This window comes from Saccopteryx leptura, chromosome 4 (assembly GCF_036850995.1).
Source record: "Saccopteryx leptura isolate mSacLep1 chromosome 4, mSacLep1_pri_phased_curated, whole genome shotgun sequence".
NCBI classification, from domain to species: Eukaryota; Metazoa; Chordata; class Mammalia; order Chiroptera; family Emballonuridae; genus Saccopteryx; species Saccopteryx leptura.
This window is the reverse complement of record NC_089506.1, coordinates 31,908,939-31,936,893: the sequence shown is the minus strand read 5'-3', so window position 1 is coordinate 31,936,893 and position 27,955 is coordinate 31,908,939. Positions and strand designations below refer to the sequence as shown.

At 38.7% G+C, this 27,955-nt stretch overlaps 1 protein-coding gene across 2 annotated transcripts in view; it reads left to right on the top strand.

Moving 5' to 3' along the window:
* Positions 1–27,955, top strand: part of ZMAT4 (zinc finger matrin-type 4) — a 369,306-nt gene that overhangs the window by 223,378 nt on the left and 117,973 nt on the right. For both annotated transcript variants that reach the window (XM_066380392.1, XM_066380391.1), the window contains one exon: positions 26,750–26,977. In XM_066380392.1, the coding sequence (XP_066236489.1) occupies positions 26,750–26,977 (228 nt within the window). The remainder of the gene's footprint in view (positions 1–26,749; positions 26,978–27,955) is intronic.

Below are 27,955 nucleotides of genomic sequence, written 5' to 3'. Positions count from 1 at the left end.
TCTGGGCCTGAAACACAGCTGAGGCCCAGATGTCATGCCAGTGATGTGAAAGGTCGGGGGGGGGGGGGTCTAAACTGCATGACCAGCAATATTCTAGGGCAGCAATTTTCAACCAGTGTGCTGCAAGAATTTTTCTAAAACAGGCAATACCTGACTATTCAGTCTGGGGCACTATTCAGTCTGACCTCTTTTCCCTTAGTTTGTCAAATAAAAATATGACAACAGCCAACACAACAATAGCTGTCCTGTGTGAGTGAATCAAAATAATGCCTATTTTTTTTATCAGATTGGAAAAAAATATAGTTTTTGGTGTGCCACAGAATTGTAGTAATTAGTGTATGTGTGCCATGAGATGAAAAAGAGTGAAAATTGCTGTTGTAGGGGAAGAAAGGTCACCCGGAAGCGAGGTCCCACTGTACAATACTTGTTTTCCTAGTTCTGCCTCTTGCTATGCGTCTGGGGCTTTCAGCGCTGATGACCTTCTGTACCTGGCCTGTCTTTCCTACTCTGCGCATGTCTGTCTAACTGCCAACTCTATCACAGTCTGGGCCTAACCTAACCCCGTGTGACTTGTCTTTGCTTAACTAATTATATCCCCAAAGACCTTGTTTCCAAATAAGTACATGTTACGAGATTTTGATTGCATATGAATTTTGGGAGAATATTTTCAACACTACCCAAGCTACCTTAATTTATTATTATTATTATTATATTGATTGATTTTAGAGAGAGGGAAGAGAGAGTCAGAGAAAGGTGGGGTGGAACAGCGGGAAGCATCCACTCATAGTTGCTTCTCTTATGTGCCTTGACCAGGCAAGCCCTGGGTTTTGAACTGGTGACCTCAGCATTTCCAGGTTGATGATTTATCCACTGAGCACCACAGGTCATGCAAGCTACCATCATTTAACTTAGTGGTTTTCAAGCAGTGTACTACAAGAATTTTTAAAACATTTAATACCTGACTATTTAGTCAGGGGCACTGACCTCTTTTCCCTTAGACCGCTGCCTTCGACTGTCAAGTAAAAAAATGACAACAGCCAACACAATAGCTATCCAGTGTGAATAAATCAAAATTATACCTATTTTTGCTGTCAGATTGGCAAAAAAATATATAATGTTTTTGTGTGTACCACAGAATTGCAGTAATTAGTATATGTGTGCCATGAGATGAAAAAGGTTGAAAATCACCGATTTAATTGATTGCAACTGGCAAAGGTCATAGACTTCATGATAATATTTCCTGGCTAGTGATTTTTTTTCCTTTTTGTTTTTTTTTATAGACCCATATAAACAAGATAGTTGGAATAAAGATGAGACTAAGATCTTACTCAAAATCATAAAGAACATCTTAAAAGACAACTTCATTTAACTGTTCTTTAAAAAAATTTGAAGCAAATATAAATTATTTAAAAGAAATTTTAAGCATAAGGGCAAAAAGATTTAAATTATAGGCATTCCCCATTATGTACCATTAATCAAAGGAAAATTTAAGATTACCCATAATCTGAATGGTTAGGTATTATGTTTATGATTAACAAGAAAATCTGTGGCAGAGACATTGCTCATCTAAAACCCATTTGCTTTCTACCTGCCCTAGACTTTCAATTAATTGTGATTAAATGTAATTCGCATACTTCAAGAGTAGCCTGCAATATAGAGAATGGTCATTCACCTATGGTAAACTTTGCAAGAAAGAAAGATGCTTTCATTGTGATATGTTGGAGGTGTTATTTTGGGATAGTCTCCTCTATCCTGGTTGATACTCTGTCCCTTGAAGTTACTGTTTCCCATATAAGATTTTATGAATACATCTATCATTCTTAGCAAAAACTGGATATTGAGCACGCTCTTTTATATAATTCCCAGCAGTTACCTTTTCTTTCATCTTTGACCCTTATGAGTTTGAACTTGCCGTCGTGGTGTGTAGGTCTTACCAACACCAGACAATGGACAGGGCAGCTCCGAGGTGTGCCCCTGAGGCCTCACAGCGCCGCCTCTCCGTTGATGACAGCACACACAGCACTTCTGGGCACATAGCAAGCACTTAATAAATATTGGTTGGATGAGTAAAAATTGAAAGCATGCTTTAAAATAATGATAAACATTTACATATCTATAGTTTTATTTTCAGATTAACTGGTTTATTTGAATTTCAGTTAAGTCTGATAATCAAAGGTAGTTGTTTTTTGTTTTTACAAGAAGTATCATGCCTTTCCACTTACTTGACTTTTAAAATCTCCTTTTCTCCTGATATAATAGGTGCAATACAGAAAATATAAAGAATGAACAAGGCTCTAAACTCAGATCCAGTTCTAAATTCTGAATATACCTCTGGGCGTCTTTACAGATTAACTCCTCTGCCCCCAATTTTATATTTTAAAATTATGATGCACTTACATTATATAATTATCATAATAAGGAGAAGATGTTTGTAAAATACTTAATTTAGTGTCTGCCACATGACCCAGTGTTGAATTAGTATGCTATTGTATGTAACTATACATACTGCTCACAAAAATTAAGGGATGGAATGAATATGAAGTGATAAAATGTCCCCTAATTTTTATGAGCTGTATATATACAAGTATACAAATACATACTCATAGTTGGTCCTCATTATTTGCAGATTCTGTTTGTAACTTTACCTAGTCACTAAAATGTATTTGAAACCACAAAATCAATACTCCTGACACTTTAGTGGTCATCTATAGACACGTGCAAAGTGGCAGAAATTTTGAGTTGCTCACATGCGTGTTCTCCTCTGGGGTTGACAAGGCAACACACTGCCTTCTGAGTTCAACTCCCACACCACAAACAACGCTGTTACTGCAGTCGCTTTAGTGACAGTTTCTTTGCATTTTTCTGTTGTTGGTGGGGGTGACTTTACCAAGGATAGTGCTGAACTGCTGTCTAGTGTTCCTAAGTTCCAAGCAGGCTGTGATGTGCCTTACGGGGAAAATAAGTTTCATCCAGGCATGAGCTATATAGTATTGTTGACTTTGAGTCAAATATATATATTGAATTAAATACATCTGTTTGAATATTTATTTAATTCAATATATATATAATCTTAATAAATCAAACATATATATATATATATATATATTATTAAGTGTTTCTAAACAGAAACACATACAAAACAAGGTTTTATGTTAATCAATTGATTAGGTGACTACAAGATCACGGGAACCAACCTAAACCTTAAATTTTTCCAAGAGCAATTGTTCAGTATTTGCTATTTGTGTTCTTGGAGACTTTACAGAACATAACTAACATGAGTAGCAAGAATTCACTTTCTACATACCAAAAGTAACTTTGGATCTCTATTACATTTCTAAAAAAGAAGGGTCAAAAAGTCTGTTTAACTCTCAACAATGAAATAAAAATACATAATGTTTGAAAGATTCTGAAAGGTGGAAATACTGTATGTGGTTGACTATACTGAATCTCCCTGAATACTAAAATCGGTGATCATAACTGATAATTGTAAATTGTGAAGATCTGGTACCAGAAACATCACATTTATTGTTTCATTAAATCATCACCACAAACATAAAGTCTAAAGTATTATCTCTATTTTACTGATGAAACTGATAAGACCCTGCAGAGTAGAGTAACTTGCTTGGTGTTACATAAGAAAAAAATATATAACTGGAGCTTGAGCCCAGGCCTTCTGACTGTACATTCTAGAACCTGCCTTGATCTCCAGATGGTGATAAATAATGCTCCATAAAATGATCTGTAGATTGTTGCTTGCTTAATGAACAGCACAGTTGAAACCCCAAGGTTCTCGCAAAGATGACTGGAAGCAATAAAGCAACAAAGACAAATATTTATAAACCTTAAATCAAACATTTCTCATTTGTAGGAATAGTGAACAATGTGGGAAAAGAGACAGATAAGCAATCACCTTGTCAACTCTGCTCATCTGTGTAAGTGTGTTTATCATATATTTCTCTTTTAAAATCTGTTGGTTTTCTTCTTTCCTTTCTTTGGAAAATGAAAGAGACAGAGCTTCAGAACTTTTCTATAAATTTCTATGCCAGACAGAATTGCTTATCTGAGTTCTCTGTTGAATGAATAAAGATCAGGGTATTCTAGATCCATTTGAAAGTTACATAAATTCAAATTTTGAATAATACATGCACTTCAGGTTCAATCAACACCTTGTATTTGCATATAAAATTTTATATACCATGGCAGTTCTATCATCTGAATCAGGTTATTTGGTTTGCTTGGCATAACCTGTCTAGGTACTTGTTTTAATAGATGCAAACAATAGTTTGTCAAACAGGCAGATCTTCACAGCAGTGCATTTCCTTTTAAATTAAGAAAGCTGGTCTATTTTGAAGCATTATCTCTAGATTAATGCATTTGTTCTGATGTCTTTGGCTTTTTGAATGCTTACAAATACAACAAGTAATGGATTCATACAATTGCAAAGCTGGAAGGTGCTTACCAATCATTGTATTAATTATCTCATTTTTCCAATGAGGAAACTTAGGCCTAGGGAGGTGAAATCATTTTCCCAAGGTGATACAACTGGCTGGTGGCAAAGAGACTTCTCTTGCAGTAATCTTTCCATGGTGTATGCTGTCACAATAAACCACAGCAGCCAGGCCATTGACTGCTCTACAGTGAACAGAGTTTAAATGAATTAGCAATGTGATGTGAACTAAATCTTTTCTTTGATTGATTGCCTTTACAGAGACAGAAAAAGGAAGAAAGAGAGAGAGAGAGAGATAGAGAGAGACAGAGACAGAGAGGGAGAGAGAGAGGAAGCATTCATTTGCTGTTCCATTATTGGTTGCTTCCCATGTGCCCTGACCAGTGATTGAACTTATAAACATGATGTTTTGGGAAAATGCTCTAACCAACTGAGATAACTTGCCAGAGCTTGAACTAAATTCTTTTGGTCACTACTTTTGTATAGTGGATCATAAGAGGCTTGGAACAATGATTAGATCAAAGTTACTGTCTTTTTTTTTTTATATTTGATGATGAATAAAACAAAAAATCGATTATTGGATAGAACTAAAGATTTTAATAATGGGGCTACTACTTAGGTAATTTTTACAAATCTTTTTAAATACGATCAACTTTTCTCTTTTGCATGATCAAAAAGTGGTATAAGACAGTTGATGGTTTCAGCAGGCTTTATGATATGACTATACCTTTATTCCGGAAAGTGTTGTTTTTTTTTTAACACATTTTTTATGAAGAAATAGAGTAGAACAATACAGTAATCATTTTCCTGTGCTCACTCTGAAGCTGTCAATAGAAGATGTAGTCAGGACTTGAAATCCATAACAGAATGCATTGCTATTCAGAAAAAAAACTGAGTGAGAGTTTTTTTGGCAATAATTCTTGTCATCTATTAAAAATAAAAACCTTAAAACTGTCTAGTCTATGAATTTGAAAAGGTACTTGTAAACATTCCACCTAAAATAATTGGTAGTAAATGTCCCAAGCTATATTCTCAGCGTTTGAAATATCTATATAAACCTCATCCTCAAATCCTCAAAAGCTTGCTTAATGATCAGGTACAACAAGTATGAATTACCTGATAGCACTTGAATGCAATAAATATCATGTTTCTTTATATTTTTGAAATCAATTTAAATTCTGTCTTCTATCCCTGAGGTTGCTTAGAAGAGTTTTTTCAGTCATTCTTTGAATACACTCCCCATCCTTGGGGTCACACAAGGGCCTAGAGGCATCAGGTATCCTCGGCCTGTGGGCTCTGACCACTTTATGGCCACCCAGACATTATCTTGTGCTGAGCTTCTACAGGCTAGAGGTGAAGCCAGTGCTTCCTCAGAATGGGTATCACTCACCTTCTCCCTGTGCAAGCAGTCATATTCCTCTAGGTTAATGACTTCTGCTGATGGTCCCATCCCCTCAGTGCCAAGCTAGGTTATGGAAGAAAAGGCCAAGGTCTCATTTTAGATATTCAAGGCCCTACCTTGGACACTGTTTTAAAAATGCTCAGGTCTCTATTCGTACTTACAACCCTCTTTTATTCTAGGCCCCAAGAAGCAATTATTTTCTTAACTCATCAGGCACACCCGTCTTTAAACACTGAGATCTGTTTGTCTTTCAGACAGCCCAGAATAAATGCACTGTTCATTCTCTTCTGAGAGTAGGGAAAACCAGACTTCAAGGCTTAGCTCTCAGTTTGGAATGCAATAGAAACACCTCTCATTTTATGAAGTGAGTCTATAGGAAAGTGAAACCATTAATTAATTTCTCAATAGCCTCTTCTGCTCTGTAAATTGTCATGTGACACAGACACCAAGGAAGTTTGCCTGTCTGCAAACAAAAAGATGAAACTTCTTTTTTTTTTTTTTTTTAACACTACTCTCAGCCTTCAGAGAAGCTGCTTTTCTTGTGTAGGATTTTCTGCTACATGACTTTCAATTGCCTCTTGAGCCCACACTAGTTTATGGCTTTGGTTGTAAATCCATCCAAGGTTTTCAAGAGGATTTTGGCTACTTTGATGCATTATGAATTGCCAAGGGGAGATTAAAGGGCCCCAACTAAGCTTTGGCAATTCTTTTTAGAGGTACCCATTCTTATTGTTAGTGATACTGACTAAAGTCATGATCTGGGAGTTCTGAGCACCATTCTCAAAAATGAAAAAATATGGAGGTCTTTGGAAGCCAAACATCCTCAGCCATTTGAAGGCATGATCACTGTTCTATGTTACCTGTTGAGACCACTTAACTGAGAAGCAGGAGATTGGGTAATAACCTACTCATGAATTTTCTCTGTAACTATATCTTGATTAGTGCCAACTGTTAATCATTGGCATCTTTATTTTGCTTTTGAGTAAATAGAGAGGATGAAATCTTAATCCTTGGATGTTTGGTTTACAGTTAGTAATCTACTATATCAAGAATGCTGATGGGTAGGGGAAGAAAGAACTGAACTGACTCTAGTGTGTACAGGAACATTTCAGTTGGTCTTTTTTTTTTCCCGAAGTTAGAAGTGGGGAAGCAGTCAGACAGACTCTCACATGCACCCGACCGGGATCCACCCGGCATGCCCACCAGGGGGTGATGCTCTGCCCATCTGGGGTGTTGTTCCGTTGCAACATTCTAGCACCTGAGGTGGAGGCCATGGAGCCAACCTCAGCACCTGGGCCAACTTTGCTCCAATGGAGCCTCGGCTGCAGGAGAGAAAGAGAGAGATAGAGAGGAAGGAGAGAGGGAAAGTGGAGAAGCAGATGGGCACTTCTTCTGTGTACCCTGACCGGGAATCAAACCCGGAACTTCTACATGCCGGGCTGACGCTCTACCACTGAGCCAACCGGCCAGGGCCACTTGCTCTTTCTTAACACAAAGGGGAGCTTATTTTTATTTTAGTCAAAAGAAGTAATATGTCAACATATTTGATTAATCTTGATGATTTAATCTTTAAGAATTTTACCTTTTTAAAAAAATGTTATGTTTCATCCTGAGACTAGGATGTGGAATGAGTTATACCTAGAAATTCACAGTATCTTCACTTCCATCATATTCGTCTCTCTGTTCCCAGTAAGAGTCCATTCAACTGTAAGTTCCAGCTTCTGGTGTATTTGGAATGCTCTACCCTCCATCACTGGGTATCGATAATGCTCACATTGTACAAATCTCCCTCAGGGGCAGTAAGCTCGTCTTCACATCAAACATTAGCTACCTTAAGCTGCCTCTCTTCTAAAGGCCTACTGTTCCAAGCTCAGTCTGCTTCCCGTTTTTGAGCAGCTTTGGAAAACAGCTGGCCATCAGTCCAACTTCTGTAATCCTCTATGCATCTCTAGTGTTACGAAGTCATACATCTGCTTTTTTTTTTCTGACTATGTAATTCCTAATCCTTTAACCATTCATCATACATCTTTCTTCCTTAAGCTATCTCTCTGAATCATCTCTGACCAGCTACTTGTGCATTCCGCTACCAGTAGCCGAGCTTTTCTGACGTGCTCTTCCCAAACCCTGCCCTTGCCACATGCTCTCCACGTTTCCGGTCTCAGCTGGGTCAGCCGTTACGCCAGAGGCAGAGCTAATGTCAGTGTGGAGACAGTGGAGAAACAAGGGGAAAGAGACCTAGGATCCAGTCTTGGTTTTCTCCATGGCCAGAACACTTGGCAAATAACTTTTATTAAGCAAGCAACTTTAATTCTCACAGCAAGGGTGTGAGGTTGAACCATTAGCCCCATCCATCATTTTATTTTAGGAAACATCAGCATAGTTAAAAAACTTCGTTTTATTTTAACACCCATGTTATTTTCTCTATACTGATTTACTTATTGTCTCTTACAATTTCTTTTTTTTTCTTTTTTTCTTTCTTTCTTTCTTTCTTTCTTTCTTTCTTTCTTTCTTTCTTTCTTTCTTTCTTTTTTAGGTGAGAGGCAGGGAGATAGTGAGGCAGAGTCCTGCATGTGCCCTGACCGGGATCCACCCAGCAACCCCATCTGGGGTGGATGCTCAAGTACTGAGCTGTTTTTAGCACCTGAGATTCATAGCTCCACTATCCTCAGTGCCCAGGGTCACTCTCTTGGTGGGAGGGGAAGAGGAGGAGAAAGGAGAGAAGAGGAAGGTGGGGTGAAAAACAGATGGTTGCTTCTCCTATGTGCCCTGACTGGGAATCAAACCTGGGATGTACATACCCCAGGCTGATGCTCTATCCACTGAGCCACTGGCCAGGGCCATGATTTCTTTTTAGAAAGCACATAGACTTCTGTAGAATTAAAGCAACATAACAAAGGAGTTCTGTGAAACTGATTAAAATGTTTCCATTCCAGATTTCAAACTCCATGAGGGCTGGGGTAGTGCTATGTGCTTAATGTGGCAGCACGTAAATTTAAATGAATGAAACATAAAAACACAGATGCTTGGTAAGATGGAGATGAAAGTGAGGCCATCACAGATGGTATCCCTCCATCCCCTGGTTTCCAACACTGGCTGTACACTGGAAGCACCCGCAAAGCCTTAAAATTTACCATTGCTCAGCCCCATGCCAAGGGATTTGAATTTAATTGACTTGGGATGGGACCTGGAGTCCATAAGTGTTTAACCTTTTCCAGCTCAATTTAACCCTCAGCCAGGGATGAGGACCACTGAATCCTAATTTTGGTGCTTTCAAAATTTAGTTTGCATGTGAGCCAGTTGAGTCTCTCACAAAAGTAGATTCTCATCCCGTAGTCTAGGCTTGGACTTGAGATTTCCATCTTTAATAAATGCCACATGACGTTGAAGTTCTTGGCCTGTGGCACATACAGACTAAGAAAGCTTTAAGTATCATTCTCATTGACTGTTAATGGAAACCTTGTTCTAAATATTCTTCACTAGAAATAATTTATATTCTCACTCATGTACTCCCCGCATGGCAATGAAGTGTGAAAATTGTGGTCAAGCCATAGTTAAGTGAATGATTATGAATGAAACATATAAACGATTCAGGCTCTGGGTCGGTTTCTGTTCCCTACCCAGAACTGAATTAATCCAATGATTTTCTAACACTTAGTTGCAGAGTCTGATCTAGCCTAAAACCTCTTCCTATTTACAGTCATCCTCTGCCCACCAACCTCACTGCTCAATATGAGAAGCAGTGGTATAAGGCAACAGTCTTTAAATTCTTAGGGCCTGGACAGCCTTCTTGCTTTTGTATTTGACACTCCGGAGGCAGCGCGCATAATGGAGCAAAGCGGCTTCATCTGTCTCACAATCCGACCTCAACATGTTCTAGAGTTCCTTTCAGGTTTTATAGAAATGACTGAGAAGAACATCAAACCTTCAGAGTTAGCAGTTTCTAAGTGACAGTTATTATAAAGTACTTTATTTCTAGATCAAATCCAAATATATCCATGCCAAGTATATACATAGCTAGTATTCAGAGTTTTAAATACAAAATAGAGGCAATTTTCACAACTTGCAAACTGTGAGTTATTAAGGCCAGCATTACTTTCAGAGATACATGTTTATGGTAACTCACACCTGAGGTTCAGTGAAGAAATCAGGAGATCCCTTCTGGGCGGAGGCATGCTGAGGGGAGGTGATGGAAAGCGTAGATGCCCATGCTTTCCTCAGAGACTGCTGTCAGGACTAACTTCCTGCAATTACTTCTAAAGTTTCAGCTTCCTTCCAGTCCAAGCCAAAAGGCCACCTTTTCTCTCTGTCTTCCTCTAAACCCAGCCTGCACTGTCTCTTCTGCTGTGCTTCTGACACTGATCACTCTTCTGATCTTTGAATTCTCTATAAATATTCATAGGCTATAAGAAATGGCTCGGCAAGCTGGCTTTCCAGTGGAATCGCTGATGCTGCGGGATAAGTTAATCATTCCCACCCCTGAGCGTGGAGTATGGATTAGGTGGAGTTGGAGAATGACAGCAGAATGAAAAGAACAAGAGCTAAGATCAGATCCCAGGTTTCAGCTCACCACCCCTGTCACCACGCTGCCTGTGATCTGGGTGACAGGGCTCTCTAGTCTCCGGATGACACCTGCTGGGGCAGGCAGAGGACTGGTGGTGAACCAGAGTCCCTGTCAGGGAAACCCACTCTGCCCTCCCGCAGCTCGATGTTTTGTTTGAGGTTTATGAGAAAAGGCATTTCTAGGAGTGCCCAATTAGCAGGTCATCGATTCTTGCTCAAATGTTCTGTAGTAGGATAATGTCATAACTCTTAGTGTCCAGACAACTTAATAAGTATTTGTGTCCTAATAACTTAGCAGCCATCTGAAAAAATAATGCTTATATATATTGAAAGAAAATTCAATATTTGTATTTTCTCCTTAACTAACTACATTGGGCACTGCATAACTTCTTAAGTCTTAAGAATTAGATGAGACACTGTCACCTTTATTTCCTGTTCCTCATTGATAGCTGGATGAATTGGAGGAACACAGCAACCTCCCCAAATCCAGCTTCACAAGACTGTGAACTCACTGAAAGGATTGTAGCATCTGCCGTATAAGATGCACCCTTTTTCGAAAAATTTGGGGTTTAAAAACTGGGTGCGTCTTATCCAGTGGTTGTGATGTTTCAAATGCCATAGATGGAACTGTGGATGAGGCAATCTATGAAGACAGTGATTCATCCTCAGACACAGATGAGGAGAAGCTAATGGATGGGAGTTTTGACAGTGATAAGGAGTTGTATGAATTTTATGATGAATAAAACTTGAGTTCAATAACTTTATGTAATACATATTTTTTTCAAATTTCGGGCCCCCAAATTAAGGTGTATCTTATGTATGGGACTGTCTTATACATGGGGAAATACAGTAATACTGAAACTGCATTACCTGGAGACAGTAGTTCCTCTGGTGTTTGATGGATGTAGCCATGCTTCCCTCAAAATTTTAAAATATTTTATGAATGTCTTGTATGTTCATCGCATCACCTCAGTGCACTTTGTGCAGAGTTTGGGAACTGTAGCCAAAGTGTATTATTTTGACACTGAACTTAGAAGGAATAAATTACCCTAACTGAATGTTGTGTGAAGACTGAATGCCATGAATACATTATGGACAAAGGTCAGAGATATTATGCTCTGGTTCCCAACAACCACAGTGAAATGAGTATTGCAATAAGTCACAATCTTTTGCTGGTGGATGGTCTTGCCTTCCATTTGTAAAAAAAACCACCACATTTGTAAAGTGCCAAAGTGAAGTGCAATAAAACGGGGTATGTCTGTATATCCTCAGTGCAACAGCTGTTTTTAAGAGACAGGAGGGATGCTTTCACATCATACTAGTGTAATGTCCTAAAGTAAAACCACGAGTCTTTCTCTTACTTAGAGAGCTTTCTGGAGAATTAGCTGCTCCCCTCATTCAACAAAAGTTTATTTAACACATGCTATGTGCCAGGCTCAGTCCTGAGCACCTGGGAACATATCAAGGAACAGAACAGATAAAGATCCTTGTCCCTGTGGAACTTGTATTCTACCCGTTTGCAATGAATGGAAGAATGTAGAGCAGCCTAGCCTTTCTGTTCTTTTGTCAAACAACGTGGGAAAGTTAGCGAAGGACTTTCCTCTCCTCTAAAGTCCTATTTAATGGCTTATTTTCAAAGATTAAAACTCTGCAGAAAACTTAGGCATACTTAAGATATTTAGAATCTAATCAGTGACTGAAACTAGAGGGGATTATGCTATATTAATGAAAATCAATGATCTATGAATACTGTATTAATGAAGACTGATGACATATTAATTTAACGTGAGTAAGGAAGCAATTCGTGTTAATGGATGGATTACACTTAGAGTGTTGATGCAAAACTGAGTTGAAATAATGTTTCTTTTAGGTCATTCTCATCATTGTTTACTTTCTGGAAGTGTATAATGGCACATATTTTGGGACATGGGCTATGGCTATTTTATTTAATTCCTTCATGGCATAGAAAAAAATTAACACATTCTCCCTCCCTACCTTGCAAACTTGGATAGCAGAATTTACTTCCAAGTATGTCATACGAGAAGGAAGAAAGGTTATTTATTTAATCTGAGTAGTCAGAGCCATTTGTGGAGCTGCTGTATGTGGAGAAATGGCTTTTCCTTATATCTCTGGAGAAGTAGGAGATATAGTAAGGTCTTTTACATCATAGTCTCACTAAGCCAGCATTCTCCAGCCCATTTCTCCCCAAATCAACACTAACTTAATAAATAAAACACCGCAAATAAAATCTTCTGAGACTTAATTTAAGACCTAGTTGTGGCACCACAAGTCTCCTTAAGCAGTGTGTGTTAGTTTGCACAAATATGAGTTAGCATGAAATGTGGCCTATATACAAGTGATAAAATAAAAATATTTTCCTTCTGTATCGAGGAAGATATCTACATGCATATAAAAAAAATTACTCAGAATTTGCATCTTACAAATAATCATCACTAAGAATTTGATTTATAGCAGTGATTTTCAACCTTTTTCATCTCATGACACACATAAACTAATTACTAAAATTCTGTGGCAAAAGAAATTTATTTTTTTGACAATATAGCTAGAAAATAGGTATAATTTTGATTCATTCACATGGGATGGCTATTGTTGTGTTGGCTGTTTTCATATTTTTATTTGATTGTCTAAGGGAAAAGAGATTAGTGCCCCTAAATAGTCTAGTGTGGCATGTTTTAAAAATTCTTGTGGCACACTAGGGTGCATGCCATGGCACACCAGTTAAAAATCGCTGATTTATAGTTTTATAGTCTTTATGTATAGTTTTATGTGTGTGTATAATTTAATAATAAACCATTTGTTCTCTACCCTATATATAAACCATATCTTTTAGTTTATGTTATATACTGAACATTTTTTCTAAAACATGTTTTTGATTATAGCCTGGTATTTCAGAGTATAGATTCCACGATTTATTTATTCTATTCAAATTTATCAACATCTAGTTTGTTTTTAATCCTTTAAAGTAAGTCTAATAAAACCCTTAAAGATTTAAAATTTAGCTTTTATAAGTTAGTTATTAAAATATGAAGCTCCCCTGACTTGATGTTAGCTGAAATTCACTAGTATTTTTTTCATTTATTCATGACATTAGTGTTGAGCATCTACCAACTACCCTTGTGGCACTGTCCTCTGTGAGAGACACAAAGAAAACCTATGTTTTGAGCCTTGACTTTGCACCGTTTGCATTGAGTTGAGCATGTACCTGCAGAAGAGACTGGCCCGTGTGGAGACTGAGCTGTCAGTCTACCCTGACAGGGGTCTCCTCAGGCCTGCAACGAAAGGCCCAGTCAAGTGAACTCTTATCCACGTTTGAAGAAGAAAAGAAAGAAAGAAAGAAAGAAAGAAAGAAAGAAAGAAAGAAAGAAAGAGAGGAAGGAAGGAAGAAGGGAGGGAGGGAGGGAGGGAGAGAGGGAGGAAGGAAGGAAAAGTGATAATTGCAGAATTCCTACTGTCATTAATTTGATTTAAGGTAGGAAAGAAGAAAAAAATGAGGCAGTTCATCATAGAGACTAGAAATCAGAACAATTGTTTCAGAAACAATTTCCCACTGAGAATAGGCATTGAAGCATAGGAAGTATGTTCTGAGTCTATAGTTTATGTGTATGTTTATTTGGCCTACTGCTCCCTCAGCACCATAAGAAATTAGCTGACATTGAAATATGGTGATGTCGTCGAGACCCAAGATGTGGTCTTTGCTGCTTACTATTATTGGGGTGGGAGGGCTAATACTGATTTATCTTCCTGAACTTCTTATTACCCCACTGGGATGTTAGGGCAACTTAAGAAAATACATGGAATAGAGAACCAAAGTGGAATACAAACTAATTTTAAGAACTATCATCTGGAAAAACCAACTTTGGACTAAACTAAGAGGACTCTTCAACCAAGGAACACTGAAGAAGCCACACCGAGACTGGTAGGAAAAGCGAAAATGCGGAGAGGGCTGCCCAGCTCCCTGGAGCAAACGGCAGCAGGGAGAGACTCGTGTGGCGGGAAGTGAGTTTAGCAGAGGGGGAAGGGTCCTGAGCCCCAGGAACAAAGCCCCAGCCTGCAGCCCCAGAGCCCAGAAGAGGCATAAAGACAGCCTCTTCTTATTTAGCTGGAAATAAGTCAGGATACTGTTTGTGAGAAAGAGTCTGATTTCTCAGACCCAGGATCCTTCTTAAAGGAACCGCACAGAACATCTCTCTCACAAACACTCACCCGGGGCTCCTGGGGATGGAGAGAGAGAGGAGAGGACCAGAGTAATAGGAAGAGAGTATAATCTAGGAGGCACAGGGAGAAACATTTTGGGAGATAGCCACCCTAACCCCTGGGACGAGTCACTCCCCAAAGCTGAAGTGAATATTTCCCCTGGAAACAGCAATACCAGCAAAGGGAAGCAGGAGAACAGCCAAACAAGCTCCCCTGTGGCATTCAGAGCAGAGTCGCATAGAAGGAGGGAGCTTTCGGGTCTACAGCAGTGAGTCTTAGGGTCTGAGCTGCAATGCCCCCACCCACGTGGCTGAGGGCTCGCCCGAGGGTGGCGGCAGCGGGAGACAAAAGCGCGGTTCTGCTAGCAGGAGCGGAAGACAGCTGGCTACAACTGGGCTCAGGTATGAGCTCAATCTTGCCCAGCTGGGGGAAGGGGGCGTGCAAAAACGGTCCTCAGCTGCGGGCAGCCTGTAATCCAGCCTGCGGGAGAAGGGCGGGAACCCCGGAAAGGGTGGAGACAAGCCCTGGGGCAAGGGCAGAGGAGCAAAGCCTTGCCCCGCCCGTGCAACCCAGGCTTGCGGTCTGACTTGGTAGCTGGTTCCTCCCACGGGGGGTGGAGCCAAAAGCCCAGAAGAGGCGGAGTTGCTCTACTGAGCTGAACTTGGGCACGCATTCCTGCCTGGTGGTAGAGCCAAGGCTAGCAGCCATTCCTCGAGCAGGCTCCTCCTGCAAGGGCAGGGCGAAAGCCCGGAAACAGGCGGAGACCTGCAGCTGAGCAAAGGTGCTCGCCAGTGCCCTCAGGACTGAGCATAACGTCACAATGGGGGCGGGGCAAAGGCCACGGCCACCAATGCTTGTGCACCCGAGCACGTGATCACAGCCACTCCCGTGAAGAGAAAATGCGGAGGCAGAGAAATACAACACAAATACACCAAGAGAAATCCCCAGAAAAGGACCTAAGTGAATCAGATATAACCAAATTACCAGATGCAGAGTTTAAAATAACGATTGTTAGGATGCTCAAAGATATCAGAACAACCATAGATGGCCATTACGAAAACCTAAATAAAGAGATAACAAATATAAAAAAGGACATTGAAATAATAAAAAAGAATCAGTCAGAAATGACAAATACAATATCTGAAATAAAGAATACAATGGAAGGAATTAAAAGCAGGATGGATGAAGCAGAGAATCGAATCAGTGAGTTAGAGGACACAATAAATAAAGACACGGAAGCAGAGCTGAAAAAAGAAAAGAGACTCAAAAAGTCTGAGGAAACTCTAAGAGAGCTCTGTGACAACATGAAGAGAAATAACATCTGCATCATAGGGGTTCCTGAAGAAGAAGAGAAAGAACAAGGGATAGAGACTTTGTTCAAACATATTATAGGGGAAAACTTCCCCCAATTAAGGCAGGAAAACATTTCACATGTTCAGGAAGCACAGAGAACTTCATTAAGGAGAAACCCAAAGAAACCAACACCAAGACACATCATAATTAAAATACCAAAGCTAAATGATAAAGAGAAAATATTAAAAGCTGCTAGAGAAAAAAAGACTATCACCTACAAAGGAGCCCCCATAAGGATGACTTCTGACTTCTCAACAGAAACACTTGAGGCCAGAAGGGAATGGCAAGAAATATTCAAAGTAATGCAGAACAAGAACCTACAACCAAGACTACTTTATCCAGCAAGGCTATCATTTAAAATTGAAGGAGAAATAAAAAGCTTTACAGACAAAAAAAAAAACTCAAGGAATTCACTGCAACCAAACCAAGGCTGCAAGAAATGCTAAGGGACCTGTTGTAAACAGATCAAAGGAAAAAAAGAATACAACAAAAGAGGAATACAGTTTTAAAGAAAAAAAATGGCAATAAACAATTACATATCAGTAATAACCTTAAATGTTAATGGATTAAATGATCCGATCAAGAGACATAGGGTTGCTGCGTGGATAAGAAAACAGGACCCATACATATGCTGTCTACAAGAGACACACCTTAAATCAAAAGATGCACACAGACTGAAGATAAAAGGATGAAAAAAAATATTTCATGCAAATGGCAATGAAAAAATAGCTGGGGTAGCAATACTTATATCAGACAAAATGGACTTTAAAACAAAGACCATAGTTAGAGATAAAGAAGGTCACTACATAATAATAAAGGGAGCAATCCAAAAGGAAGATATAACCATTAGATAGATCCTCAAGAAAAAATATTAACAAAAAAACAGCAGACTTAAAGGACATATTAGATCAACTCGATTTAATAGATATCTTCAGAACCTTTCACCCTAAAACAGCAGCATATACATTCTTTTCAAGCGCTCATGGTACATTCTCTAGAATAGACCACATGTTAGGGCACAAAAGCAGTCTCAACAAATTTAAGAAGATTGAAATCATATCGAGCACTTTCTCTGATCACAATGGCATTAAACTAGAAATAAACCACAATAGAAAAATTGAAAAACATTTAAACACTTGGAAACTAAATAGCATGTTATTAAATAATGAATGGGTTAACATTGAGATCAAAGAAGAAATTAAAAAATTCCTAGAAACAAACGAAAATGAGCATACATCAACTCAAAATTTATGGGACTCAGCAAAAGCAGTCTTGAGAGGGATGTTTATAGCATTACAGGCATACCTCAAGAAGCTAGAAAAAGCTCAAATAAACAACTTAACCCTGCATCTAAAAGAACTAGAAAAAGAACAGCAAGTAAAGCCCAGAGCTAGTAGAAGGAAGGAAATAATAAAGATCAGAGCAGAAATAAATGACATAGAGGCTAAAGAAACAATACAGAGGATCAATGAAACCAGGACCTGGTTCTTTGAAAAGGTAAACAAGATCGATGAACCTTTAATGAGACTCACCAAGAAAAAAAGAGAGAGGACTCAAATAAATAAAATTAGAAATGAGAGTGGAGAAATAACAACTGACACAACAGAAATACAAAATATTGTAAGAAAATACTATGAAGAACTGTACACCAAAAAACTAGACAACCTAAATGAAATGGACAAATTCCTTGAATCATATAATCTTCCAAAAATTAATCTGGAAGAATCAGAAAACCTAAACAGACCAATTACAACAAATGAGATTGAAACAGCTATCAAAAAACTCCCAAAAAAGAAAAGTCCTGGGCCTGATGGCTTCACAAGTGAATTCTACCAAATATTCAAAGAAGAACTAACTCTTATCCTTCTCAAGCTATTTCAAAAATTTCAAGAGGAAGGAAGACTTCCAAACTCCTTTTATGAGGCGAGCATAATTTTGATTCCAAAACCAGGCAAAGACAACACACACAAAAAAAGAAAATTATAGGCCAATATCCCTGATGAACTTAGATGCAAAAATCCTCAACAAAATATTAGCAAACCGGATCCAGCAATATATGAAAAAATCATACACCATGATCAAGTGGGATTTATTCTTGGGAGGCAAGGCTGGTACAATATTTGCAAATCAATCAATGTGATTCATCACATAAACAAAAGAAAAACCACATGGTAATTTCAATAGATGCAGAAAAAACATCTGATAAAATCCAGCACCCATTCGTGATCAAAACTCTCAGCAAAGTGGGAATACAGGGAACATACCTCAACATGATAAAGGCCATCTATGAGAAACCCATAGCCAACATGGGCAAAAATTAAAAGCAATCCCTTAAGATCAGGAACAAGGCAGGGGTGCCCCCTTTCACCACTCTTATTCAACATAGTCCTGGAAGTCCTAGCCACAGCAACAAGACAAGAAAAAGATATAAAAGGCATCCAAATTGGAAAAGAAGAAGTAAAACTATCATTATTTGCAGATGATATGATATTGTACATAGAAAACCCTAAAGTCTCAGTCAAAAAACTACTAGACCTGATAAATGAATTCGGCAATGTGGCAGGATATAAAATCAATACTCAGAAATCAGAGGCATTTTTATACAGTAATAATGAACTGTCAGAAAGAGAAATCAAGGAATCAGTCCCCTTTACCATTGCAACCAAAAAAATAAAGTACCTAGGAATAAATCTAACCAAGGAGATTCAAGACTTGTACTCAGAAAATTATAAAACATTGATAAAAGAAATCAGGGAAGATATGAGTAAGTGCAGGCATATACCATGCTCATGATTAGGAAGAATAAACATCATTAAAATGTCTATATTACCCAAAGCAATTTATAAATTCAATGCAATACCGATTAAAATACCAATGACTTCCTTCAGAGATATAGAATACATATTCCAAGAATTTATATGGAACCAAAAGAGAACACGAATAGCCTCAGCAATCTTGAAAAGGAAGAATAAAGCAGGAGGGATCACACTTCCGGATATCAAGTTATATTATAAGGCCATTGTACTCAAAACAGCATGGTACTGGCATAAGAACAGGCACATAGATCAATGGAGCAGAACAAAGAACCCGGAAATAAACCCACAGCTCTATGGACAACTGATATTTGGCAAAGGAGGTAAGGAAATACAATGGAGTAAAGATAGCTTCTTCAACAAATGGTGTTGGGAAAACTGGACAGCTACCTGCAAAAAAATGAAACTAGACTACCAACTTACACCACTCACAAAAATAAACTCAAAATGGATAAAAGACTTAAATGTAAGCCATGAAACCATAAGCATCTTAGAAGAAAACATAGGCAGTAAGCTCTCTGACATCTCTTGCAGCAATATATTTGCTGATTTGCCTCCACAGGCAAGTGAAATAAAAGACAGGATCAACAAATGGGACTTTATCAAACTAAAAAGCTTCTGCACAGCTAAAGACAATAAGAACAGAATAAAAAGACAAACTACACAATGGGAGAATATATTTGACATTGCGTCTGATAAGGGGTTAATAACCAAAATTTATAAAGAACTTGTAAAACTTAATACCAGGAAGACAAACAATCCAATCCAAAAATGGGCAAAAGAAATGAATAGACACTTCTCCAAAGAGGACACACAGATGGCCAAAAGGCATATGAAAAAATGTTCAACATCACTAATGATTAGAGAAATGCAAATTAAAACCACAATGAGATATCATCTCACACCAGTCAGAATGGCGTTTATCAATAAAACAACACAAAATAAGTGCTGGCGAGGATGTGGAGAAAAGAGAACCCTCCTGCACTGCTGGTGGGAATGCAGAGTGGTGCAGCCACTGTGGAAAACAGTATGGAGATTCCTCAAGAAATTAAAAATCGAACTGCCTTTTGACCCAGCTATCCCAGTGTTAGGAATATACCCCAAGAACACCATAGCACTGTTTGAAATGAAGAAATGCACCCCCATGTTTATGGCAGCATTGTTCACAATAGCAAAGATCTGGAAACAGCCCGAGTGTCCATCAGAGGACGAGTGGATTAAAAAGCTTTGGTATATATATACTGTGCAATACTACTCAGCCATAAGAAATGATGACATAGGATCTTTTACAACAACATGGATGGGCCTTGATAACATTATACTGAGCGAAAGAAGTAAATCAGAAAAAACTAAGAACTATATGATTCCATACATAGGTGGGACATAAAGATGAGATTCAAAGACATGGACAACAGGGTTGGGGTTACAGGGTGGGGCGAGCAGAGGGAGGGAGTTGGGGGAGGGGAGGGGCACAAAGATCATGGCCTTTCAGCATTTGCCATATTCCCTTTTAATCTATAGACAGACAGCAAATATTCACTTATGGTATTTCCACTATAAAGACTGCTGTCTTAGGAACAAATGCTGATGACTATTTCAGCAGTTCCTCCTTCTTCAAAGACTTATATGTCAACATAGAGCTCCATGTTTCATAGGACATACTCAAGCTCACTCCATGCTCCCTGGCTTTAACACAAAGGAATGCCCTTTTTTTTTTTTCCTCTTTTATTTATTTGTTTTTGCTGTATTATTTATTTATTTATTTATTTATTTATTTATTGTATTTTTATGAAGATGGAAATGGGGAGGCAGTCAGACAGACTCCCGCATGCACCTGACCAGGATCCACCTGGCATGCCTACCAGGGGGGAATGCTCTGCCCATCTGGTGGGTTGATCTGTTGCAACCAGAGCCATTCAAACAACTGAGGCAGAGGCCATGGGGCCATCCTTAGGGCCCGGGGTGCCTTTGCTCTGGTGGAGCCTTGGCTGTGGGAGGGGAGGAGAGAGACGGAGAGGAAGGAGAGGGGAAGGGGTGGAGAGTAATAACACTGTTTTGTCTTTTTCCAAATAGCTCCAGATATATGGAAAAGATTTATATAGGTGAATGGGGATCCTCAAACCCCTCAGTGAGATCTTCTGAGCATGGCTTTTAAGATACCTAGAGGCAGAAAAAGCCCAATAGAGATCAGGGGAACTACCAGCTTTTAGGATACACCCTTAAAGGCTCCAACGCCCCAAAGGGGTCTCCTAGGATGCCATCTGGGTCCTGCTTCAATAGTGGAAAGGAAGGTCATTGAGCTAAAGCCTGCCAGGCTCACATGCTTCTACTGTGAGGAAACAGGGACACTGGTAGGTGGACTTCCCCCTCACTCCTCTAAGGGAGGGTTCAGTCTCTTCCAGCCCTGCTCCAGCCACTTATAACCTAACCTTGCCCAGGAAGCTGGGGTTTGCCACTGAAGGCTGAAGGTGCCCAGGGCTGTCAGCCCCATCTACGACACTGTGGACGAGCCTAGGGTATTTCTTCCAAGAAGCAGGTAAACTGATCTCATTTGCACAAGGGCCACTTAACTATGTTTTGCCTGAATAGTCAGGTTTTTTATTCTTCCCTCAAAGATCTCTGTTGTGGGTGTTGATAGTCCTATTTTCTGCTGCTTTGCTTAATATAGTGTTTCCTTTATCCCTCCTATCTCAATGCCCCACTCATATTTCAGGCTGGGACCTACTCCTAATTTAGAGCTCTCTTTTCCCCTTTTGCCAACTTCTATTATGAATCTACCTTTGCCACCCAGCTTAGTGTATCCCAAGGTTCTCTTTACCATGCCACAGTCGCAGAGCTCCAGGGAAAAGCTACCTGGTCTCATCTCTCCAGGCAGAGGAGAACAAAAGCTCCATATCCACGCATGCTGCAAATGGCTTCTCCAGTCTACCTGAATCATTACCAGCTAGAAGCAGCGGTCATTGGGACTTGGACATGAGCTGCAAAGTATAGAATGGTGACAATTCTGGTGCCATGCGGACTTTTCCTGGATGTGGACTTTTCCTGGACTCCTGCTCCCTGTGACAGATCCTAACAGACTGAACTGTAGTTGGGTTGCATTTTTCAGGGATTTGGCATGGTGATGGGGCCAACTTGGACTTGGTGAACATGTTAAGGACACTACTCTTTTATGGGTTCTTGCTGTATTGGCCAAGAGTTTGCTTAAAGGCTTTTAATCACTGTAAAAAAAATAGAAGACTGGATAAAGAAGATGGGGCACATATACACCATGGTATACTAGTCAGCTAGAAGAAATGATGACATCGAATCACTTACAGCAGATTGGTGGAATCTTGATAACATTATGCGGAGTGAAATAAGCGAATCAGAAAAAAACAAGAACTGCAGGATTCCATACATTGGTGGGACATAAAAGTGAGACTAAGAGACATGGACAGGAGTGTGGTGGTTACGGGGGGTGGGGGTAGGGAAGGAGGGAGGGGGGAGGGGGAGGGGTACAAAGAAAACTGGATAGAGGGTGACTGAGGACGATCTCTCTTTGGGTGATGGGTATGCAACAGAACTAAATGACAAAATAACCTGGAAATGTTTTCTTTGAATATATGTACCCTGATTTTTTTATGTCACCCCATTTAAATAAAAATTTATTTATATAAAAAAAAGAAAATACATGGAATAGGCATAACATATTCATTTCAGAATATCACACAACTCAGAAGAATTCATACTATGCATAAGAATACCTTAGGCAAGAAAAACCACATCCTTTAAAATGATGAAATTCCTTGAACAATTCCAAAGCCCCCAAATCCTTTTTTGTGAATGGGCTAGTGTTTGTTATCCTGAAGTCCAGAGAGCTTGAGGGAGTGGTGGGTATTAGTGGAAGCCTCACGTGTGGAGATTAAAGGGCACCCTGTGTCCTCGTTTCAGAAGATAGATAGGTGGGTGGACTCCCATTGCTTGTTGACTGTGTTACCCCTAATCTAGCTAAGGACACCCACTTGGTGATCTGACAAGTGAAGCTTTGAGATCTATGGGTGGATCTTCTCTGCTTGGTTGAAAGTGCATCTGCTCTAGGCTCTTGAACAATTATTTCCAAACTTTTCACTAATTCCTGTTTCTCCACTGTGATGTTAAATCAGGTGTGACCCCAGAAGCTATGGTGACCAGCTTATTCCAGTCTGCTCAGGATTTTCTCTGTGTTTGCACTTGGAAGACCCATGTCCTGGGAACCCTTTCAGCCCTAAGCAGACTAGGATGGTTGGTACCAGAAACTTGGAGTGAGGGATTGGATGCCATGTTATACAAATCAAAGTAGATGACTTTTTGTTTGAAAGTAAAATTTCTATAATGATGTGCATATCTGTACTCTCTGAAATGTACAGAAATAGGTCACTCTAGTAAATGAACAAAAGTTTGAAGAATACTGACATTTGAAATAGACAGTTGAATCCAAAAGAACAGAAAGATGGGGATGTGTGTCTCCACTTGTCCTTCCACAATTTAACCTTCACTTCCCCATAATCTTGTCACTAGTATTTACACTGACTAGTACAGCACATAACTACTTAAGTGCTAAATGACATTCTACAAGAAACAAGAAACTCTGATTACCAGTGCACATTACTCATTTCACATGCGAAGAGCATTCATTCATTCAACAAGAAGGTGTGACTATGTGTCTGCCACCATGGAGAGTCTTGTTGTATACAATGTTACATTACAGAGGGAGGAAATGTTCTGGGAGAGGCACACACAGGATGCCCTGGAAATATTTTCCTCATTAGATCAACTGAAGTTGTCCTCTCAGGAAGAAACAGATACAGGACAGAGATACATATTATTTTAGATCATTACTCAAGACAATTACAAATAGCTGTTGAGAACTGGCTTCTTGACAAACTTGCAAAGCACTAAAAGTGATATTGTAGATTATTCCAGTCTCTGGTAATTCTTATAGATCAAGTTTTGGAGACTGACTTGTTTCAATTGTCTCAAGCATTAAAAATAATATGAGTTTATTTTAGTTCTTCTGAACTGGCTACAGGTCCATGATCCTTTGTTCACACTATTTGGGGTTGAGTGAATTTTAAAAATCAGAAGTTTTAGAATTTTTGATATATAATATAGTACATGTACCATGTATTATATTATATTTCTATAGATCTGAAGCAGCACTTCATGATCAGAGATATTAATAATTCTATTGCAGTATGTATGCACATTTACTCTAAGCCATATATACATATAATATATATATTGTATACATAGTATATATTATATAGTATAAATAGCCTTTTGTGAATTCTGGTCAGGTTTTGATGATACTTGAATCACTAAGGAAATTTTGAATTTCAGAGATTTAAATTTTTTTCTGAATTAAAATAAGGGATTGTAGACATGTTCTAGAGAAGACAGCAAACACGAAGTTGAATATCAAAGTATTAGTATTATGATCTAATTTCTGTTACACACACACACACACACACACACACACACAAACACACACACACACACCCCTGAGATCACAAAATGGTTGCTAAGGCCTCAGGGCCTCAAAGAGAAGAAGGGATCGAGGGGCATCTGGCAGGGCAGGTGTTTAGCTACTCTGTGGAGAGAAATGGTAGGTACACAGCAGCAGGCCAGGCTGGTGATGGTGCCAGTCAGAGGTAGAGGGTACGGCATCTCAATAGCTCAACGTGTATTTGAGTTTCTAACCATGAAAAGTGATCAGAATCGCTATTTAACTCTCATCATATTAATGAATAACATCAGCTACTAGTTTAAAGAACCTTTTATGTCTTGGTGAAATGGGAAAACTAATTGGGGTTTTAAGAAAATACCAAGTAATTATTATTCCTTTCCGACTCATATATAAAGATATGACATTTTGGTTATTGCCTACAAAAAATTTTGCTCCACTGCTGTTAGATGTCATACGAGACTTTCTTTTATGTGAAGATCTGAGAAGACTTGATTTTACAGCCATTTTTACATAAAATCTGGAAATATTTAGATCAGTGGTTCACAACACTGGCTGTGCTTTGGAAAGAGGGATGAAACTGGTGGGGGAAGAAGGTGTTGAAAGCTTCCTGATGCCTGGCTCCTCCTCCCCCAACATTCTCATGTAATCAGTGGGGAACAACCTGGATGGGGAGATTTTTAAAGCTCTCGGCCAGTTTAATGTTCATCCAAGCTCGGAAACTACTGGTTTTGACGAATTCACTCTTAGTTTTACGTTCTACATAAGGATAGTGAAGTCAATATTTAGCTAAATGTATTTGCAATTAGAATAAAAACATAAAGCATGCAATTAAAATAAAAACTAACTATGCATTATATAACAGGTTTTGTTAAAAATGTGTTTTAAACTAAAGGATAATTCTGACCTTACTTGTATTCATTTTATTAGAATAATATACTTTTGCCAAAGGCATATGTGTTATGGTCCAACTACACATACAGATTTAGCAGAATAACCTGAAAAATACTGTCCTACATAATCTTGTTATTTGGCATCCAGCCAAAGGCATAAAAGAGAAAGAGCTTCTACAATTTGTTTTATCCCCAACACTATGGGTTTTAAAGAGATTGTGACCCTGAATATTAACCTCGTGGAAACCAGAGACATCAAAGATGTTGCAAAAGTTTACACAGCTCTGTGGTGGGGGCACTCAACCCAACCTTGATTTTGGACTTTGATTTAAAGCTGTTTCCACTCCCCTCATACGACTTAGTTTGCCATTATACAAAAATATCATATAACTTGGGTTGAGACTGGTGAAGACAGTTGGAAACAAAGCATAAGAAAATAAAATTTTCAGGCTATTCAGAGGATAGAATTATTAAAGAGGAGAGGCTAAGATACAGACACAGCATCAAACTACTTTCATACATGCAAGATAAGATTACTATCGTCTTTGATGGATATTCTATTGTGCATTACTCCTTGCTAGAATATAGTGTATAAAGTATCAATTGATAAATTTGACTCTGGAATGTTGTTTTTAGGACCCAGTTTAGAGAAAAGTAAATTATGCTTCAACAATCAACATTCCTTCTTCAGACTGTAAACATTTGATATGTTTTCCGTTGCCACCAAAAACAATAGGTGGCTATAAATCTTCAGACATTGATAAGGATGCAGGAAACTTTGGAAGCCAAATCTAATTTCTTTCAGAAAAGTGGATTGAAGCCCTTTCACATGCAGGACAACTGTAGCTTTTTATTAGCATTTCTAAGTCACAGCAGAATGATGCTGTGTAGCTGCGAGGATGGTGCCGTCCCCATTTGAACTTTCTCCACGTAGTGATTTATGACTGAATCTGGCAATGAAGCTGTTAAGAGATGTATTATTTCTCTAAGTCCTTATAGAACTAATACCACTCTTTCAGACAAGTGAGTTGAGATATCCTTATACTATATGATACACTTATACTATACAATACACTTAGAAGTAACTGACAATGAAATTAGCATGATGCTAATTGGTACAATCCACATCACTGAAAGATCTATCACTTGGGCAAATCCTTTATTTATTGGTGATTTCGATTTATGGCACACAAATGTCTCATCTGTTCATTCATTAGAATATTTCACATCATGATTGTTCAAATGTTTATTTCAAGGTTTGGCTTCAATTTGATGAACAGACCACTCCTTATCTTCAAGAATTTATTTTAAAAGATCTTTCTTTCTTTCTTTCTTTATAAGGAATGGTCTCCTGAACTATCAGAGGTGAGCATGACAAAGTGAGAACTCTGATCAAATTAAATTAGAAATTTTCAGTTGTGTTCTAACCTCAAAAACAAAGACTGGCCAAGATTATTGTTCTGCCCTCAATAGGGTCTTAGATTTTTTGAACTCTACAATGAACATGAGAGTCTTCCACCTTCGGAGATTGAGGACAAGTGAACTAACCCGGCCTGTACTCTCTCTGCTTGTTTGCCTTCACAGCCGCGCCCCTGAGCTCACTTAAGCCTCCCAGGGTGGACACTGCTCCCGTGGTCGCATCTCCTTATCAAAGAAGAGATTCAGACAGATACTGTGGGCTCTGTGCAGCCTGGTTTAATAATCCTCTGATGGCCCAGCAACATTATGATGGCAAGAAGCACAAAAAAAATGCGGCAAGAGTTGCTTTATTAGAACAACTTGGGACAACTCTGGATATAGGGGAACTAAGAGGTAAGAGAAACGCCCTGTCTTCTGTCCCAAAACTGGGCTTTCGGAGAAAGGCTTGTGCTTTCACGAATTGGCATGATTATTCTTATTAGGCTCATCCAAAAGGAATAGAAGAAAAAGGAAACAAGCAAAAAAAACTAGCTTAATTTTTGTAATGTCCTTTGTTTCAAAGTGTTTCTTATTTCCATATGTTTATTGACTTTTTCAGATCAAAGCCACCCATCGATAAGATTTTTTTCTTCTGCTTTATCTTTAAGCACCATCTCTAATGAATACTTTTAGACATGAATAACACGAGAGAAGATGCCAAAAAGCCAAATTGCATTATCTTATTTTAAACGTTTGTGCTATTATGAATTCAGCCCAAACAGGGCAATGCATTGATTTCATTTCATGGTTTAAAGCACGCCCATGCACCTTTAATAGAGAAAACCCAAAAAATTGAGGCAAGATATTGCAGTCTGTCACAATGTAGTCAATGCCTGGCTATCTCACCCCATTTTGATAGATACTGCCTTGACTTGATAGAAACCAATAAGCATTCAAAGTTCATGTGAAGTTTCACAGAAGATCCTGAGTAGAAACTTGGAAACTTAGAGAGAGGATTAGTCCTGTGGATTTCTTCACAAGGCATATACCAATTGGTGGGGTTTTATAGAATATTTTATCATCAATAACCATTTAAGCATTTTTGGTCATCTATACATTTTGATCAACTTGATTTTAGCAACGTAAAACAAAATTACTTATATATGTTCATGAGAAAATACATTTTATCAGGAAAAATAATTCTGTGAAGGGTGCTGTTGACACTGTATGTCAGATGTTGTATGGGTGAGATGAGCTGTTATGGGTTGGTCAGGGTGTCATCATTCATAATAGCTGTAAAAACAAAATTTGCAAATTAATTTTGCAAATGCAACCTAGGTTTAAATTGGGCTCCATGTGTAGAGCTTACAGTTTTTATTATTCCAACCAGGC